At 44.9% G+C, this 18142-nt stretch overlaps 1 protein-coding gene across 2 annotated transcripts in view; it reads left to right on the top strand.

The window, feature by feature from the left end:
- Window positions 1-16426, top strand: part of TRABD2B (TraB domain containing 2B) — a 444269-nt gene extending 427843 nt beyond the window's left edge. For both annotated transcript variants that reach the window (XM_061630445.1, XM_061630443.1), the window contains one exon: window positions 16041-16426. In XM_061630445.1, coding sequence (XP_061486429.1) covers window positions 16041-16263 — 223 coding nt within the window. In that variant the 3' untranslated portion in view covers window positions 16264-16426. The remainder of the gene's footprint in view (window positions 1-16040) is intronic.
- Window positions 16427-18142: the final 1716 nt, after the last annotated feature.

The raw sequence follows: 18142 nt of genomic DNA, 5'->3' as shown, positions 1-18142 counted from the left end.
GAGGAGGCTAGGGTGAAGCTGGGATAAACAAGCCAGCCATCACACTGGAACACATCATTTCACCCTTCCTGTTCTACAATTGTTCACCTTCTTGGAGATGGCAAACAAACCCTGGTCGCTTGACAAGCCATCTGGGTTTTGTAAACGTTCCTTAAAATTTTGGAAAAACCCTCTGGTGTGTTTATGTGTGTGCATGAACATACATGTGTGTACACACAAGTACTCACAAGGAACAATTGCAAGATTGTTCTCCGATTCCTCCTCTGCTTTGCAAGCAACCCTCTCCTCTATGTGCACAGTATATAGTTTAGTCACTGAGTTTTATCTGGGTGGAGTTCCCTGGCTCTGTTAAGTTCTTCTTTAAGAGAGAAAATAAAGTTCTTCTCCAGCTTCCTGCCTGGTATGTCCTCTACGTCTTCCATGACACCCCATGTCTCTCGTAAGGGGCACCACCAGCAGCAGGAGACTCCAGTTCACTACCGCACAGGCAGGTAGTCAGTCTGGTTTGCCTGCCTCTCAACCAACTTCAGAATGCAAAATGTCATTTCCTGCCAGAATCAGTGGATTTTTAGCTTTCTCTGCCAGTCTGTCTGCCTGTGTGATTGTGGGCCAGGATCCTTCCGACTTACAGAAAGGTGGTTGCTTGTGAAGGTCAGAATTTTATTTATTTATTTTATTTATTTATTGCACTTTTAGACCGCCCTATAGCAACAGGCTCTCAGGGCGGTGTACAACAGGATAAAAACACATTTAAAACCAGCGAATGTGAATACAACATATAAGTATAAAACACATTAAAAACAGATTAAGACAGAATTAATAAAAATTACAATTAATTAACTATAACATTAAAATTAAAAACTAAGACTAAAATGCCTGGGCAAAGAGGTAGGTCTTTACCTGGCGCCGAAAAGATATCAAAGAAGGCGCCAGGCGTATCTCGTCAGGAAGGGCATTCCATAATTCGGGGGCCACCACCGAGAAGGCCCTAGATCTCGTTATTGCTCTCCAGGCCTCCTTGTGAGTTGGAACCCGGAGAAGGGCCTTCGACGTCGAGCGCAGCAAACGGGTAGGCTCATAGTGGGAGAGGCGTTCCATCAGATATTGCAGTCCGGTGCCATTAAGGGCTTTATAGGTAAGAACCAACACTTTGAATCTGGCCCGGAAACGTATTGGTAGCCAGTGCAGTTGGGCCAGGACAGGTGTTATATGATCAGATCTTTTAGTCCGAGTGAGAACTCTGGCCGCAGCATTCTGCACCAGCTGAAGTTTCCGAACCGTCTTCAGAGGTAACCCTATGTAGAGTGCATTACAGTAATCCAATCTAGAGGTTACCAGAGCATGGATAACTGAGGTAAGGTTCTCCCTGTCCAGATAGGGTCATAGTTGGGCTACCAGCCGAAGCTGGTAGAACGCATTCCGTGCCACCGAGGCTACCTGAGCCTCCAGAGACAGGAGCGGATCTAATAAGATCCCCAAACTACGGACCTGCCCCTTTAGGGGGAGTGTAACCCCATCTAGGGTAGGTCGGACATCAACCATCTGGGCAGAGGGCCCCCCCACCAACAGCATCTCAGTCTTGTCAGGATTGAGTCTCAGTTTATTAGCTCTCATCCAGACCATTATCGCGACCAGGCAGCGGTTTAGTACATTAACAGCCTCACCTGAAGAAGATGAAAAGGAGAAATAGAGCTGCGTATCATCAGCATATTGCTGAAAACACACTCCAAAACTCCTAATGACCTCGCCCAGCGGCTTCATATAGATATTAAAGAGCATGGGAGACAGAACTGAGCCCTGCGGGACCCCATATTGGAGTACCCAGGGCCTCGAGTAATGCTCCCCAAGCACCACCTTCTGGAGACGGTTCTTGAGGTAGGAGCACAGTCACTGCCAAGCAGTGCCTCCAACTCCTAAATCCGCAAGTCGCCCCAGAAGGATACCATGGTCGATGGTATCAAAAGCCTCTGAGAGATCAAGGAGAACCAACAGAGTTACACTCCTTCTGTCTTTCTCCCGACAGAGGTCATCATACAGGGCGACCAAGGCCGTTTCTGTACCAAACCCCGGCCGAAAGCCGGATTGAAATGGATCCAGATAATCAGTTTCATCCAAAAGAGCCTGGAGCTGGCGAGCGACCACACGCTCTAGGACCTTGCCCAGAAAAGGAACATTTGCTATAGTTGTCAAGATTGTCGGGGTCCAAGGAGGGTTTTTTTAGGAGCGGTCTCACCACCGCCTGCTTTAGGCAGAGTGGGACCACTCCCTCTCGTAAAGAGGCATTAATCACCTCCTTGGCCCAGCCGGCTGTTCCATTTCTGCTAGCTTTTATTAGCCACGAGGGGCAAGGATCCAGAGCAGAAGTGGTCGCCCGCACCTGTCCAAGCACTTTGTCCACATCCTCGAGCTGTACCAACTGAAACTCATCCAATAAAACAGGACAGGACTGTGCTCCGGACACCTCATTAGATTCAACTGCAACAATATTGGAGTCAAGGTCCCAGTGGATGTTCATGATCTTGTCTTGGAAGTGTCTCGCAAACTCGTTACAGCGGGCTATTGATGGTATCATTGCGTCCTGAGGACCAGAATGTAAACGTCCCCGGACAACTTTATAAAGTTCCGCTGGGCGGTTAGAAGATGACTGAATGGAGGCAGCAAAGTACTGCTTCTTTGCTGCTCTCACTGCCTTCACATAGAGTTTGGTAGAGGCCTTCACAAGTGCATGATTACAGGCGTCGGGAGTTCGTCTCCATTTGCACTCAAGCCGTCTCCTATCTTGCTTCATCACTCTTAACTCCGAGGTATACCAAGGAGCCAATTGAGCTCTGCAGCGGAGAGGGCGCACCGGGGCAATCGCGTCAGCTGCCCAGGTCATTTCCGTATTCCACAGAGTGACCAGGGTTTCGACAGGAGCATCAGTTTTATCAGCTGGAAAACTCCCTAGAGCCTTTTGAAAACCCTCAGGATCCATCAGTCTCCGGGGACGGACCATCTTAATTGGTCCTCCACCCTTGCAGAGGGGAGAACACATTGTGAGTCTAAACCTCAATAGGCGATGATCTGTCCGTGACAAAGGAATAGATGTAAAATTCCTTACTCCCAGATCACCATCCCCTAATCCAGTGGCAAAATTCAAGTCTAGAGTGTGCCCCGATATATGCGTAGGGCCAGTAACAAATTGAGACAGCCCCATGGCTGTCATGGCGGTCATGAAGTCCTGAGCCGCTCCAGACAAAGCGGTCTCGGCATGAATGTTGAGATCCCCCAATACCAAAAGTTTGGGGGATCGCAACAGTAAATCCGAGACCACCTCTGTCAGCTCAGTTAGGGAAGCTGTTGGGCAGCAGGGTGCTGCCAACAGTATTCCCAGTCTGTCTCGCTGACCCAACACAATATGAAGACACTCCAGACCATTAGCCATATGGATAGGGTGCCTAACAAGAGGGATGGAACTTCTATAGACCACAGCGATTCCCCCTCCCCGACCCTCGGATCTACCCAGATGCTGAACCGAGTACCCAGGTGGACACAACTGGGTAAGATTAATACCTCCCAGATCCCTCACCCAGGTCTCGGTAATAAATGCCAGATCGGCCACCTCATCCACAATCAAATCATGGATGAGGGAGGTTTTATTATTTACCGATCTGGCATTAAAAAGCAGCAACTGGAGATCCGAGAGTTGGCTGATAGAACTACCAGCAATCCTATGGGTGTGAGGAGGACCGGAACACGGCACAGCCACCAATTGTCTGGGTCGAGTTCCCCTAGGCTGGCATGTCCTCCTCACAGCGCCATACCTCCCATTACCCGTCACTACACTGAGTGGGGCCCCCACTGGTCCTCCCTCCAAATACACTATCCTCCCGCCCAGGCACATAATAAATAAAATAAATAACAAAACACAAAATCTATACACACTCACACACTCACTCACACAAGCACTCATGGATCCAACAGTGCTCTCGACTGTGAAGCCTACCACCTGTCTAACTGATCCTTGCCCATCGTGGCTCCTTGTGAGCTGCAAAGAGAAATTGGGCGAGGGGATTAAGGCGGTGGTCAATGCATCCTTGGAGGAGGGTGTAATGCCATTAGCACTCAAGGAGGCAATTGTAAAGCCCATCTTAAAGAAGTCCTCCTTGGATCCCCAAGTTTTGAATAACTTTCGCCCAATTTCGAACCTACCATTCCTGGGCAAGATCATTGAGCGAGTGGTGGCTAATCAGTTGTCGACACACTTGGATGAAACGGATTATTTGGATCCATACCAATCCGGTTTCAGGACTGGACATGGAACTGAAACAGCATTGGTCGCTCTAGTTGATGATATGAGGAGGGCATTAGATAGGGGAGAATTCACCTTTCTTGTCCTCCTCGATCTCTCAGCGGCTTTTGATACTGTCGACCACAGTATCCTTTTACATCGCCTGGAGGAATCGGGAATAGGAGGCACTGTACTACGGTGGTTCCATTCCTTTCTTTCCGACAGGCATCAACAGGTAGCATTGGGGGAGGAGGTTTCAGACCCTTGGCCTCTCAATTGTGGTGTGCCACAGGGCTCTATCCTCTCTCCCATGCTATTTAATATCTATATGAAGCCGCTGGGGACAATCATCAGGAGATTTGGGCTGCAGTGTCACCAATATGCGGATGACACTCAGCTCTATCTCTCGTTTAAATCTTCACCAGAGTCTGCTGTGGAGACCATGTCCAAGTGCCTGGAATCCGTGAGTGGATGGATGGGAAGGAACAGGCTGAAGTTGAATCCTGATAAGACTGAGGTGCTACTCGTGGGAGACAAGGGAAGGCTGGGAGATGTTGACCTGGTGTTCGACGGGGTGAAATTGCCCCTGAAGGACCAGGTCCGCAGCCTTGGGGTTGTTCTTGATTCCAAGCTGTCCATGGAGGCTCAGATTTCGGCAGTGAGCCGGGCAGCTTGGTATCAATTACACCTCATTCGTAGACTGCAGCCCTACCTTCCTGCTCATCAGCTCCCACTGGTGGTACATGCCCTGGTCACCTCTCGGTTGGATTACTGTAATGCGCTCTACGTGGGGTTACCCTTGAAAATGGTCCGGAAATTACAACTTATACAAAATGCTGCGGCTCGACTACTTACAAACTGTCGCCGCCGGGAACACATCACCCCAGTGTTGTTCGACCTACACTGGCTCCCAGTTATTTTCCGGGCCCAATTCAAGGTGTTGGTATTAACCTTTAAATCCCTATACGGTCTCGGCCCAGTTTATCTGATGGAGCGCCTCCAGCGCCACCAACCATGCCGCCCAACAAGATCAGCCACACAGGACCTTCTCTCAATCCCGCCAACTAAAACAGCTAGGTTGGCGGGGACAAGAGAGAGGGCATTTTCAGTGGCGGCCCCCACTCTCTGGAACTCCCTCCCGTATGACCTTCGACATGCCCCTTCCCTGAATGTATTCCGCCAAGCTTTGAAGACCTGGCTCTTCAGACAGGCCTTTGGGACTTACGGGGAGGGTTAAATTTTTACGACCAATAGCCTACTACTCTGTACTGGAACTGTTTTATTGTTTTATTGTTATATTGTATTTTATGATGTATTTTATTATGATGTAATGTATTGTTGTTAAATTGTACGTCGCCTAGAGTGGCCATTGGCCAGATAGGCGACCCACAAATTAAATTATTATTATTATTATTATTATAAGAGTAATAGCAGCACAGAAAATAGAAGCAACCAAAAGCCAATCCGCGATTAATAGAGTCCTTAGTAATAAAAAGCTGCCTCAAAAAAAACATCGTCCCAACCCTCCCTCACTCCATCAAGAAATAGCTCCAACCATAACAAGCATAGCAACAAGCAGCTCGCAAGTTCTCGCCAACCAACTTCCCCCGCAGCCACTGATCGGGTGCGCTCCAAGCCCGGTTCCAAGCCTGGCACCCCCACGATGTTCCACCACCGTCAGGCTAATGCTCCTCCCGACTCTCCGTGTCAGCAAGCCTCCACAGTGTTCCTTCACTCCCTCTCACAGGAGAGAGATTGTTACATGGCATGCCCAGGTCTAAACTATGTGTCCACCCCACAATTAGGCCTCCAACATACTATGTGAGTGGAATTAGATCTTGTGCTGAAATTTAATGTGAGCCAGCCTTAAATGAGTGTTTCCTTCCACCCTCGTACACCCCGATAAAGATTTCACACCAGAAGTTTCACCAGAAAAGATGATTTATTATGTGGAAAATAAAATAGAGACTATAGAATTATACCCTACAGAATCAAAACTGTGTGATATGCAGGCAGCAAATGGTACATCCACACACACTTGATCCTACAGAGAATAAAGAATCCCTATCTACCCAGATCATTGTCCGGTTCAGAGTGGGAAACACGAGTCGGAAATGAGGGTGCAAGGAACTCTTGCTTTATTAACGTAATGGATACATCAAAGGCTGAGCGCCTCATAGAAAAACCCTATGCTAACTCACTACAAGTCCCTAACTACCCCCTAGACATGCTCTGCAACGTATGATGAAAGTTGACTCAGCGCCCCATTCACAGTGCAGCAGTCTTAAATAGGAGAGATCTTGGAGCGTAACCTCTCACTCCTTTGCACACATGCCCTCTGCCCTGTCCGCTTCTCCCTACGTTGTGAGTGCAGTGAAGGGGGGCGAGCCTCCACGGGCTCATCTGACAGAACAGGGTCCTCATCTGCAGGTGGGGAAGCAGAGGGCTGGGAAGTGTCGGGCGTCTCTCGGATACTGCTTGGCACAGGAGGAGTTACTGCTCTTTCGGAATCCTCCCCTAACGGCTCCATGGGGGTGCTTGATGGCTGAGCGCTGTCCCATTGAGGGGCAGGGCCATCCGTGGGAACTGGCGGGGCAGCTAGCTCGCTCTCTTCCTCAAGGTCTGGTCTAGACTCAACAACAGCTGGATCGTCCATGCCTGTTGACGGCTGAGGCGCCTGCAACTCGTGCCTTCCCCCTCCTTGATCCTCAGGGGAGAGGCTGGGCTCAACACCCCTGGGCTCAACAATCACCTACACAGATTCATGCTACAGAATGGGGGGGAAAGAAAGAGATGAGAAAGGGGCTAGTACCTTTCTTGTCGCCAGGCAAAATCACCAAGTCAAGGCCAAGTGTTTTGCCTTGCAAGGTTTAAGCCCTCCCTTTGGGAATCAGGCAATAGGATTCACACCCATCCTTATGATCTTGGGTCCAGCGGTGCTTGAGAGTGAAGGCTGAAGAGGTTCAGTGAAGCAAAGCTTGCCACTGAACCTGTTCATAGCCTTGCCTTTAAATGTATTTGAGATCCTATTGAATCGACTGTGAACCAGGAAGGGGGGAGGGGAGGTATTGGGATTAGTTGAAAGGATCCCTTTCAAATGGGATTTTGGGGGGATCTGCTGCCTTTGATGGATGGATGGATGGATGGATTATCCTTTTTCATCTCCTTGTGAGATATGGAAATACCTTCCTCTGGAAAAACAGGCGATCTTTTACTATTTCAATGGATGTCACACATTTTAATTAAATTAACACCTGTTTGTTTGAAGAGGATACATTCTCAAAGGGGCAGATAACTTCTTACTTGTATGTCCCCTATCAGCCATTTGCCACTGCTGGAGCCAGGGAGTCTGGTTTGGGAGGATTCCCAAAGCGATGTGGATCAGAGGGTTTATTTCCCAGGATGCATCACGGCAAGCAAAACCAACTCTGCTCCACTAAGATGAACTAGAGAAAGGTCAAGCCAGGTGCATTATTGCAAGATAATGGTGGCTTGATCCAGACACTCATAATTTTGGACTGACTCAAGCTGACTTTTCAAGCTGGGGAGAGGAATTCTCTTCTCAAGCCCCCTCCTTTTGAATACTAACCGCATCTTTGATCCAAATGACTTCTGATTTTCATGAGAGAGGGGAACGTTTCAGAGTGTGCTGGGTACTGTTAAGGTGGTTGTCAAACTGGGCTTTAGCTGTCGGTACCATAGAAACCACAGAATATGCACAGTGGCCACAAGTGTGGCCACAGAATTCTGTGTTGTATGAAACTATACTCAGAACACTACAGGTGACAGGAAAGCTTAGATGGCTAGCTCTAATCAAGCAAAACTCATTTCATTTCTCTTTCCAACCATTCAGTTACTTGAATTTCTTTTTAGCTTTCATATTGATTGACCAGTGTTGAATAAATCCACAGTGTCCCATTTTAGAAGGAAGTTTTTGCATTTCTAAAAGGTCAAGATATGTCACTGCTTGTGTAAGCCCAGAAACAGCATGCAGACCTTTTTATGAGACAGCATTACCATCCAAGCTTTGTGTCTATTACTGAATTCATTCTTCCTCAGTTATCTGTGAAGAGCTGGCAAAATCAACGACACACACAGAAAGGTTTGTCTCAGTGCGGGGACTTGGATGAAAAATGGGGTGGATTCTTCAGGGGAGGCTATTTCCACTGCGGTGGTAAGTCATGGTATGGAATTATGAAGGGACGTTCCCAAAATATTACAAAAGCATCAAAGCATTTCTGAAGTAGTGGGAAGGAGGGCAAAAAGGAAGAGTTAATGCTGTAATCTCCTGCCCAAGGACCACACAGACGCTTCATGAGAATTCATGCCATTTTTCAGCTACATAAACTTGAACAGTTATAGCAATTTCAAAGATAGGGTAGTTGTTGTTTTTTCCTTCTTAAAGAATGATATATTGTTTCCTGACACACTGGTTTTAATAAGGATGAAATTCTTGTTGCCAAATCAGAAAGGACTCTCACATCTTTAAATCATTAGGTTGAGGATGGAGTAATCACTCCAAGAGCATACTTCAAAGGTTATTGGATTTTACAAGGCACTCACCCCTCTGCAGTTGTCTAAGGATTAACCTAAGCACCAACTCTGATTATTCTCGGTGGGAACAATCTTTCAGATACATGGTATTTTCCAGAGATGCTTCTGAAGCTTCACAATGTAACTGAAGGGGGAAAAGTTTCATCACATTGGAAAGGGGGAGTGTCAGTAAAAGTAAATCTTGGTCTGCTGCAATTAAGGATGGGCAAGAATTCCATTGAATTCAGATTTAGCACTGGATTTCTCAATAGTCCACATAGTCTCCATTTTTTGCAGAGTGTTCCTGTTTGGTCCAAACTTCAGTGGCTTTCCCCTACCACCGGATTTCCCCCCCCCCTTTGAATATATTGTTCTATTCTTGATTTTACTCACAGTACAGCTCTCTCTCTCTCTGCCACCCTCCTCCATTCAAATAAGCCAAGCAGAGAGGAAGCAAGCCAAGCCTATAATAGTCTGTAATAGTAGAGGACTCACAGACTGGAAGTGTTCAATATATACAGTAGGGCCCCGCTCATACGGCAGGTTCCGTTCCGGACCACCGCCGTAAAGCGAAATCCGCTGTAAAGTGGAACACATTGACTAACATTATCTAAAATGGCGCCCGATGCCCGAAAAATGCTGTAAAGGTGGAACAAGCGCCATAGGAGCGGGGCCTTCCTGCAATTGACAACCGCTGTATAGGTGGAACGCTGCAAAGTGGAGCGCTGCAAAGTGGGGCCCTACTGTATCCCAATTCCAAAGAAAGGGGATTCCAGGGAATGCAGTAATTATCCAACTATTGCCTTAATATCCCATGCAAGTAAGGTAATGCTCAAGATTCTACAACAACGGCTCTTATCATATATGGAGCGAGAAATGCCAGATGTCCAAGCTGGATTTAGAAAGGGAAGAGGCAGCAGAGATCATATCGCAAACATACGTTGGATAATGGAACGGACCAAGGAATTTCAGAAGAAAATCACCCTGTGCTTTATAGATTACAGCAAAGCCTTTGACTGTGTAGATCATGAAAAACTATGGAATGCTTTAAAAGAAATGGGGGTGCCATAGCATCTGATTGTCCTGATGCGCAACCTATACTCTGGACAAGAGGTTACTGTAAGGACAGAATATGGAGAAACCGATTGGTTCCCCATCGGAAAGGCTGTGAGTCAGGGTTGTATTTTATCACCCTATTTGTTTAATCTGTATGCAGAACATATACGGAAAGCGGGACTGGACCAAGATGAAGGAGGTGTGAAAATTGGAGGGAGAAATATCAATAATTTAAGATATGCAGACAATACCATATTACTAGCAGGACTACAGCTGAACGTCAAGAAGACTAAAGTAATGACAACAGAAGATTTCTGTAACTGTAAAGTTGTCTATTTATTCATTCATTCATTCATTCATTTATTATTTGATTTATATCCCGCCCTTCCTCCCAGCAGGAGCCTAGGGTGGCAAACAGAAATTCTAAAAACACTTTAAAATGTCATAAAAGCAGACCTTAAAATACATTAAAACAAAACAACGTTAAAAACATTTTTAAAAAAAGCTTTAAAAACATCTTTTAAGAAAGGGTTAAAGCATATTATTAAAAAATACACATATTAACAAGCAATTCTAGCACAGACGCAGACTGGGATAGGTCTCAACTTAAAAGGCTTGTTGGAAGAGGAAAGTCTTGAAAAGGCACCAAAAAGATAGCAGAGATAGAACCTGCCTAATATTCAAGGGGAGGGAATTCCACATGGTAGGTGCTGCCACACTAAAGGTCCATTTCCTATATCGTACAGAAGGAACCTCCTGATAAGATGGTATCTGCAGGAGGCCCTCACCTGCAGAGCACAGTGATTATAAGGGGTAAGACGATCTTTCAGGAATCCTGGTCCCAAGTTGTATAGATAGGGCTTTGTACACCAAAACTAGAACCTTGAACTTGGGCCGGTAGCAAATGGGCAGCCAGTGCAATTCTTTCAGCAGAGGGGTGACATGTTGGCGATACCCTGCCCCAGTGAGCAGTCTCACCGCTGCATTTTGCACCAGCTGCAGCTTCCGGACAAACCTCAAGGGCAGCCCCACATAGAGCGCATTACAGTAATCCAGCCTGGAGGTTACCAGGGTGTGGACAACAGTGTTCAAGCTATCCTGGTCCAGAAACGGCCGCAGCTGTCTTACCAGCCAAAGCTGGTAAAAGGCACTCCTAGCCACGGAGGTCACCTGGGCCTCTAGCGACAAAGATGGATCCAGGAGCACCCCCAGACTACGGACCTGCTCTTTCAGAGGGACCCCATCCAAAGCAGGCAACTGACCAATTATCCGAACTCGGGAACCACCAACCCACAGTGCCTCCATCTTGCTAGGATTCAGAATCAGTTTGTTGGCCCTCATCCAGCCCACCACCGAGTCCAGGCAGCGATCTAGGGCTTGCACAGCCTCTCCTGATTCAGATGTTACGAAGAAATAGAGCTGGCTATCATCAGCGTACTGCTGACACCTCACCCCAAATCTCCTGATGACTGCTCCCAAGGGCTTCATATAGATGTTAAACAGCATGGGGGACAAGATGGTACCCTGCAGCACCCCACAGCACAACTGCCAGGGAGCCGAAAGACAGTCACCCAATGCTATTCTCTGAGAGTGACCCTGGAGATAGGATCGGAACCGCTGTAGAACAGTGCCTCCAACACCCATCTCACCAAGTCAGCCCAGAAGGATACCATGGTCAATTGTATCAAAAGCTGCTGAGAGATCAAGTAAGAATAACAGGGTCACACTTCCTCTTGTCCTTCTCCCGATAAAGGGCATCCATCAGGGCAACCAAGGCCGATTCAGTCCCATAACCAGGCCTGAATCCAGACTGGGATGGGTCAAGATAATCTGTTTCATCCAAGAGTACTTGCAATTGCTGTGCCACAACCCTCTCAATCACCTTCCCTAAAAAATCACCTTCCCTAAAAAGGGGGTATTTGCAACCGGTCAGTAGTTGTCACAAACCAATGGGACCAGGGTGGGCTTTTTCAGGAGTTTTCGGATCACCATCTCTTTCAAGGCGGCTGGAACCACTCCCTCCCACAATGATGTGTTGACCACACTCTGGATCCACCCGGTCAGACCCCCTCGGCAAGCTTTAATAAGCCAGGAAGGGCAAAGGTTGAGAGTACATGTTGCAGGCTGCTTCATCGCAAGCACCTTGTCTACATTCAATGAGGACATTGAACTTGTCAAGGATTATCAATACCTCGGCTCAGTCATTAACCAAAATGGAGACAACTGTCACGAAATGAGAAGAAGGCTAGGACTGGGGAGGGCAGCTATGAGAGAACTAGAAAAGGTCGTCAAATGCAAAGATGTATCACCACCAAAGTCAGGATCATTCAGACCATGGTATTCCCAATCTCTGTGTATGGATGTGAAAGTTGGACAGTGAAAAAAGCAGATAAGAGAAAAATCAACTCATTTGAATGTGGTGTTGGAGGAGAGGTTATCATACTGTAGACACATAATGAGAAGACATGATTCACTAGAAAAGACAATAATGCTGGGAGAAACAGAAGGGAGTAGAAAAAGAGGAAGGCCAAACGAGATGGATTGATTCCATAAAGGAAGCCACAGACCTGAACTTACAAGATCTGAACAGGGTGGTTCACGACATATGCTGTTGGAGATTGCTGAGTCATAGGGTCGCCATAAGTCATCGTCAACTTGAAGGCACATAACAACAACAACAATAGTGGAGGAGGAAGACTCAAGCCACTTTTCTTTCAAAATATTGATAGTTTCTATCAAAGTGTTGATAATTCCATTCAAAATATTGATAGTTTCTTTTAAACCGTGGATAATTCCTTTCAAAATATTGTTATTTTCTTTAACCCATTTAGAGGCTGGGTTACAAGAGAACTCAGCTGTCTGCTTTTATAGCTGACAAAAAGAGTGATCAGAACAGAGAGAGACAACTCTGGGTGCACAGCTAGGAGGACTGGAAATCTGCAGAGCGAAAACACAGCACATTTGTGGGGGGGAGAATACCAGTGGAGGTATCGTGTATTTTCTTTAAATAATGTGTGTTTTGTTCAAAGCCTTGACTGTTGTAATTTTCATTTGTTCAGAGTTGGTTTCCACGTAGGACAGTTTCAGCCCAAGGGCCACCTTCCCTTCCGGATAAGCTTCAAGGAGCCACATGCCAGTGGTGAGCAGGGCCAGAGGCAAAAGTGGCTGGAGCCATGGATATAAATTTTACTTTTGTGCAGTTTGCTAGTTTTAACACACACTCACACACCCATCTCTTTCTCCGTCCAGTCAAGCAATAGTCATTATGAGAGTTTAAGGTCATTTTCCAGCCGGGCAAAACTACTCAAGTATGAAACAAGACCAGTGAGGGATGTGTCCTAGGAAGAGAGGGTGTGGCTGGGGAGAATCCTAAGAACCAGACAGATAAGCATGGAAGGATGCATGTGGCCCCCTGAGATTCCCGCACCTGGTGTAGGGTTAATGTGGAACTTCGAGAAAAGGGAATTCTATGTCCCACATGACTTCCTGTGTTTCCCTGTGGCCTTCAGTTTCTCAGCCTCTCTCATGGCTCTAAGGCAGTGGTTCTCAATCTTTTTTGCTTCATGGCGCACTGTAAAACATATAAAAATTTCTGGCACTGTGTTAAAAATTTAAAATATATTAATATATTTTAAACTGTGAATAAAAATATCTTAATAATAATATACTTTCATAATATTCGTGGCACACCTAGCCACCTCTTGCGGCGCACCAGTGTGCCCCGGCGCACCGTTTGAGAATCACTGCTCTAAGGTAACAATATCCCTCATGCCCAATTAGAGCTTCAAAATCCCTAGTGATTGTTTTTAAAAATGCTGGAAACAAAATTCAATAATTACAGTAACTATAATTAAAATTACAATAAAAATAGCTAATGCCAATTATGTTAATTTATGCACACTAACCTAATTTATTTTTTATTGTGGGGATAGGAAGAATTATACTACACAATTTAGATTGCTTCATACTTCCTTGCATGAAGGAAATATTTTAGTGGGCACTGGAAAGGAACAAATGAAGGGGAGAGTTATATGTGTTATTGGTCTCTCCCATAACAATAGAGCCAACAGCATCAGGAAGTCAACTTAAGACTTGCTGATCTTAAAAGCAAAATCTTTGCTTTGTGAGCTAACAGTACAAAGCAGCAGTGTTTTCATAACTATTTATGGGTCAACCAATCAAACAGACAGTAATACTGAAGGCAATAATTGATTCCATTACTGTTTCAGGTGCATTAGACACTAAGACTTCAAAGAGGCTGTATGGCAGAGGTAGGGAACCTTACTCCATTGGCCAAATTAGGCCCGCCAGGCCTTCCCATTTGGTCCATGAGGCCATTTTGGCCAAGGCGCGCCCACCTGCCCTACACTTGACATCATATATATGATGTCAAGTGTGGGTCAGGTAAGGGTGTGGCTTGGCTGAAAGAGGCTTTGCAGGCACTGCTGAATGACAGTGCCTCTAAGGCCCCTTGAATAGTGCTTCCCAAGCACCTGACAACCAGCTGATTGTTGGGCACTTTGGAACCACTGTGGAAAGTGCTTTGCAAGCCCCATGCTTGATGCTTGAGAAGCACTGAGCACAGAGATTGCAAAGTGCTTTGCACAGAGCTCCAATGTCCAACAATCACCTGATTTCTATTATTATTTTGGTTTGTTTTTGTAGGTAGATTCAAGATAAAGCTTTCCTTTATATGTATACTTTTATGTGGAGTTTATCTTGTTTATTTTGTTTTGATATAATCTACAAACTAATATAATAAATCCTTCTAACTGTAAAAATTATACTTTTGCAGTGACTAGCCCTTTCCCTGTAGTGATGGCACTATATTCACCAGGATGGGGCAGCACACTGGCAAAGTCTAGGGAGCTCTGGGTTAGCAGTGATGACAGCATCCTCCAAGTGCACACAAACCTGCAAGATCACCACCAAGCCAGAGGTCCCCTGGTCTCATCCCCAGGCCATCCCCATTCCAGTGAGCACAACACCACTGAGAAGGCATCATGACCGCTGTGCCTTCCTCCCAAGCCACTGCTGTGGTGGTCATATTTCCATTTTTGTGTGTGTGGATATTCTTGCAATGAGTATAACCAGCAACTCATTACCCCACAGGCAAAAAAAAATTGCCTGCCTGCCATGTTGTTCCCTAACTACTAAGTGGTATTAAATAGTTTATATGGAGCCTAGGCTAGGTTCTATTTCCAAATAACCATTGGGAGAATTTCTTTTAAGTCTGACTCATTTGTGAATTTGATTACTTTTGTAATTTGATTTATTTCATTTGATACAATACTTTTAAAGGCATCCATGATTATCTGATAACATCACAGTAACCTCTGAAGGAAGAATACAACAGCCATCCCAAAAACCACATGGAGAATATTCTGATAAAATTGACTCCACAACTTTTCAGGTCTTTTTTTAAAAAAATTTACTTTTAAAAAAATAAATAGGAAGTACATGCAGAAAATCATATGAACGAAACCCCAAATTCAAATCAGGCTCATTGTATGGAGCATTTGCACAGAACCATGAATCATTATTGCAATTTACCTGTCCCGTCTTCGTTCAATTTATTCCTCAAAGAAAACTTGTTATATGCTGACATGTAATTCCTGTTGAGCAGACTTCCGTCAGTTGTGTGAAGTAAGGACACTGGTTTCAATGTTTATCCAAGTATAGTTAAGTTTATTAATAATAATTTTTAATGTATTTGCAAGCATTTGTCTTCCAGAACACAAACATGTTCCCAAACTCTACATTCAATATAAAAAATGTTATTCTACACCAGGCATGCCAATAGGATTTTTGACCAGGTAGACTGTATATGGATTGGGTCCTCTGCCTACTTGCAAAAGAGGATCAAAATTGCATAACATTTGAATATGCTTAGTTCATATGCAAATTTGCTCTCTTTTGCAGGTGGAGTGGACGGCCCAAAAATATATCAGAGCTACATAATTTTAATTGTGGCATGCAGGATTCCTTTTTATTAAACCTGTTTATTAGCAACTGGGACCTGTAGTGACTTCAGCACAAAATGGTGGTCATACTCTGTCTTCTTAGACTTTGCTTGCTCCAGTTCATCAGCAAAGAATAATGAAAGCTATCTGACTACTGGCTGCTTTTCCTAACTCTGAAATGAAAGAGTCTTGTAATCTTGCCTTGTGTTTTCTTCTAGCACAACCACCATGCCTTCTCACATCAGGATAACAAACAGCTACATCTCTGTCAACCCTTCCATTTGGTTTTCAAAGCCTCTGGACCACCAGCCACAGCCAGACCTTGCATTCCGTCGTCATCTCAAAAGCTCAACCATAGGCAGCCCCATAACTTCACCTTTAACTGTTTCTGTCTGTGTAGCCATGGCTTCTATGCTGTTGGATCTACTGAATCCGTCCTGACAAAACAGGGATTCCTAAGTGCAATATCCAGAAAAAAGGAGAAGGAGAATGTATGCTCTCAATGAATTGTTTCACCTGGGCATTCTAAGCAAAAGAATGGAACACCTCTAACTGGTATACGTCTCTCTTGCCCAGATACGATTCTGAAACTCTAAAGCTTTATTTCGTACACTGATTTACATCTTCTTTTTGTAGAAGGATCATTGTTTCCCATGCTGCTATGGGGTTTTGTAAAATATATGTGTTCATATATATATATATATATATATATATATATATATATAAAGAAAAATAGTGTATTTATTCAACTGGTAAACTTATTTTTGTTGCTGCAAAAATGTTAACATCATTGTTAATGCAATAGTGACAAAAGATAAATTTAAAAAAATATTACTTTTCAGTCAACAATAATAATATCAATTCATAATCTAGAAAGATGGCACATTGTTGTGGACTTTCTAACTTGCTGAGTCACAAGGGCTTTTGAAATCGGCTTTCCATCCACGTTTCTAGTTCTCATGGTAATAGGCAGGGGGAGGGGGAACCTAACATGACCCTCACATGCCTTTACGGCAGGAATAGGAATTGTAGTTACAAACAGTGCCCACCCTATGCCTTGGCTCATTCCTCAGAGAAAAGCTGGTGACCCCAGAGCATGCTTGGGCTGCTGCCACTTCACTGGTATGGTGGCAAATACTGTTAAAGAGACTTTCAAATTACTTTAGAATGTGACAGTGTTATTATCAGAACTGTCACCGCTAACACAGTGGCAAAACAGTTTAAAAGAATAAGCCAAAGAGGAGGCGGTGTTCACCTGCTTACCGCATGGTGTGCATTGTCTTGTACCAATCCTGAACACTACCTGAATGTGCCTGGTGGCCAAATACAATTTGTTATTTCCTTGTGCAAGCCATATTTTTGCCATTACATCCAAACCAGCAATGGTTTCCTCTTGCCCTCCAGTCCAAGACAGTAAATCAGATTTTGACTATGGCTTGCAGTCCTGGTATGGAGGGCAAGCATAAATCAGACAGCACCTGAAAACAAAGTTTATTCGCGTAGCACCAAACCATGGTTTGATATTATCTCTGGACTGAGCTAATATAAAAAGATCATGCAAGACTTATGGTCCCTAATTGTGTCCTAGGAGACTCATCAAAACTTTTCGCATTTTTTTTAAAAAATCATTTGCCCTAATAAAACCAGGCTAGATTCACATGCGGAAGCAGAGTGTGCATCACTGGCTTGGATTCATACATGCAAAATGTGTTATGCAATAAAATATCGAGGACTTGACTTGGATAGTTTCGTTTTTGCATGCACATTCTCTGATGTATGGCGGAAATGGCTAGTTCATACAGTACTGTTGAGGGAGTCAAGTGAGAGCTGAATGCAAATTCCTTTCCTCTTCTCCTGCCCTGCCTGTATGGTAGCTGTCTTTGCCAGAGCTGGTGGTATTGACCATTTGTCCTCATCAGATGTACACAGACACTCTTCCTTTCTAATTATTCTTCTTTACTGTTTTGCTAGCTTTTCCTTACCATTCCCAGTAAACCTGTTGCTTAAAGGAAGAATGTACTATATCTCACCATATGCATTTTACTTGACCAAAAGTACAGTTATTTTCAAGGCTACCCCCCCCCAAACACCTCTGTCTAGTGGGCAAGAGCCTCTCTGCCCTTCTTTACAGACCAGGACCGCATGGTGGTAGCGAGCTAAACTCAGTTTGCATGGGAATTGCAAGGGAGTTGTGGTCCAAAACATCTGGAGGTCACTAGACTGGACTAAGGGGTTTCTATTCAGTATCAAGGCACTAGGAACTGGTGGATAAGCACTGAAATCTAAACCAGGATCCCTGCATTTCTAAGACTTATTTGTC

The sequence above is a fragment of the Rhineura floridana genome, chromosome 6 (assembly GCF_030035675.1).
Source record: "Rhineura floridana isolate rRhiFlo1 chromosome 6, rRhiFlo1.hap2, whole genome shotgun sequence".
Classification (NCBI taxonomy): domain Eukaryota; kingdom Metazoa; phylum Chordata; class Lepidosauria; order Squamata; family Rhineuridae; genus Rhineura; species Rhineura floridana.
Note: the sequence above shows the minus strand (reverse complement) of the source record. Positions and strands in the feature narration are given on the sequence as shown.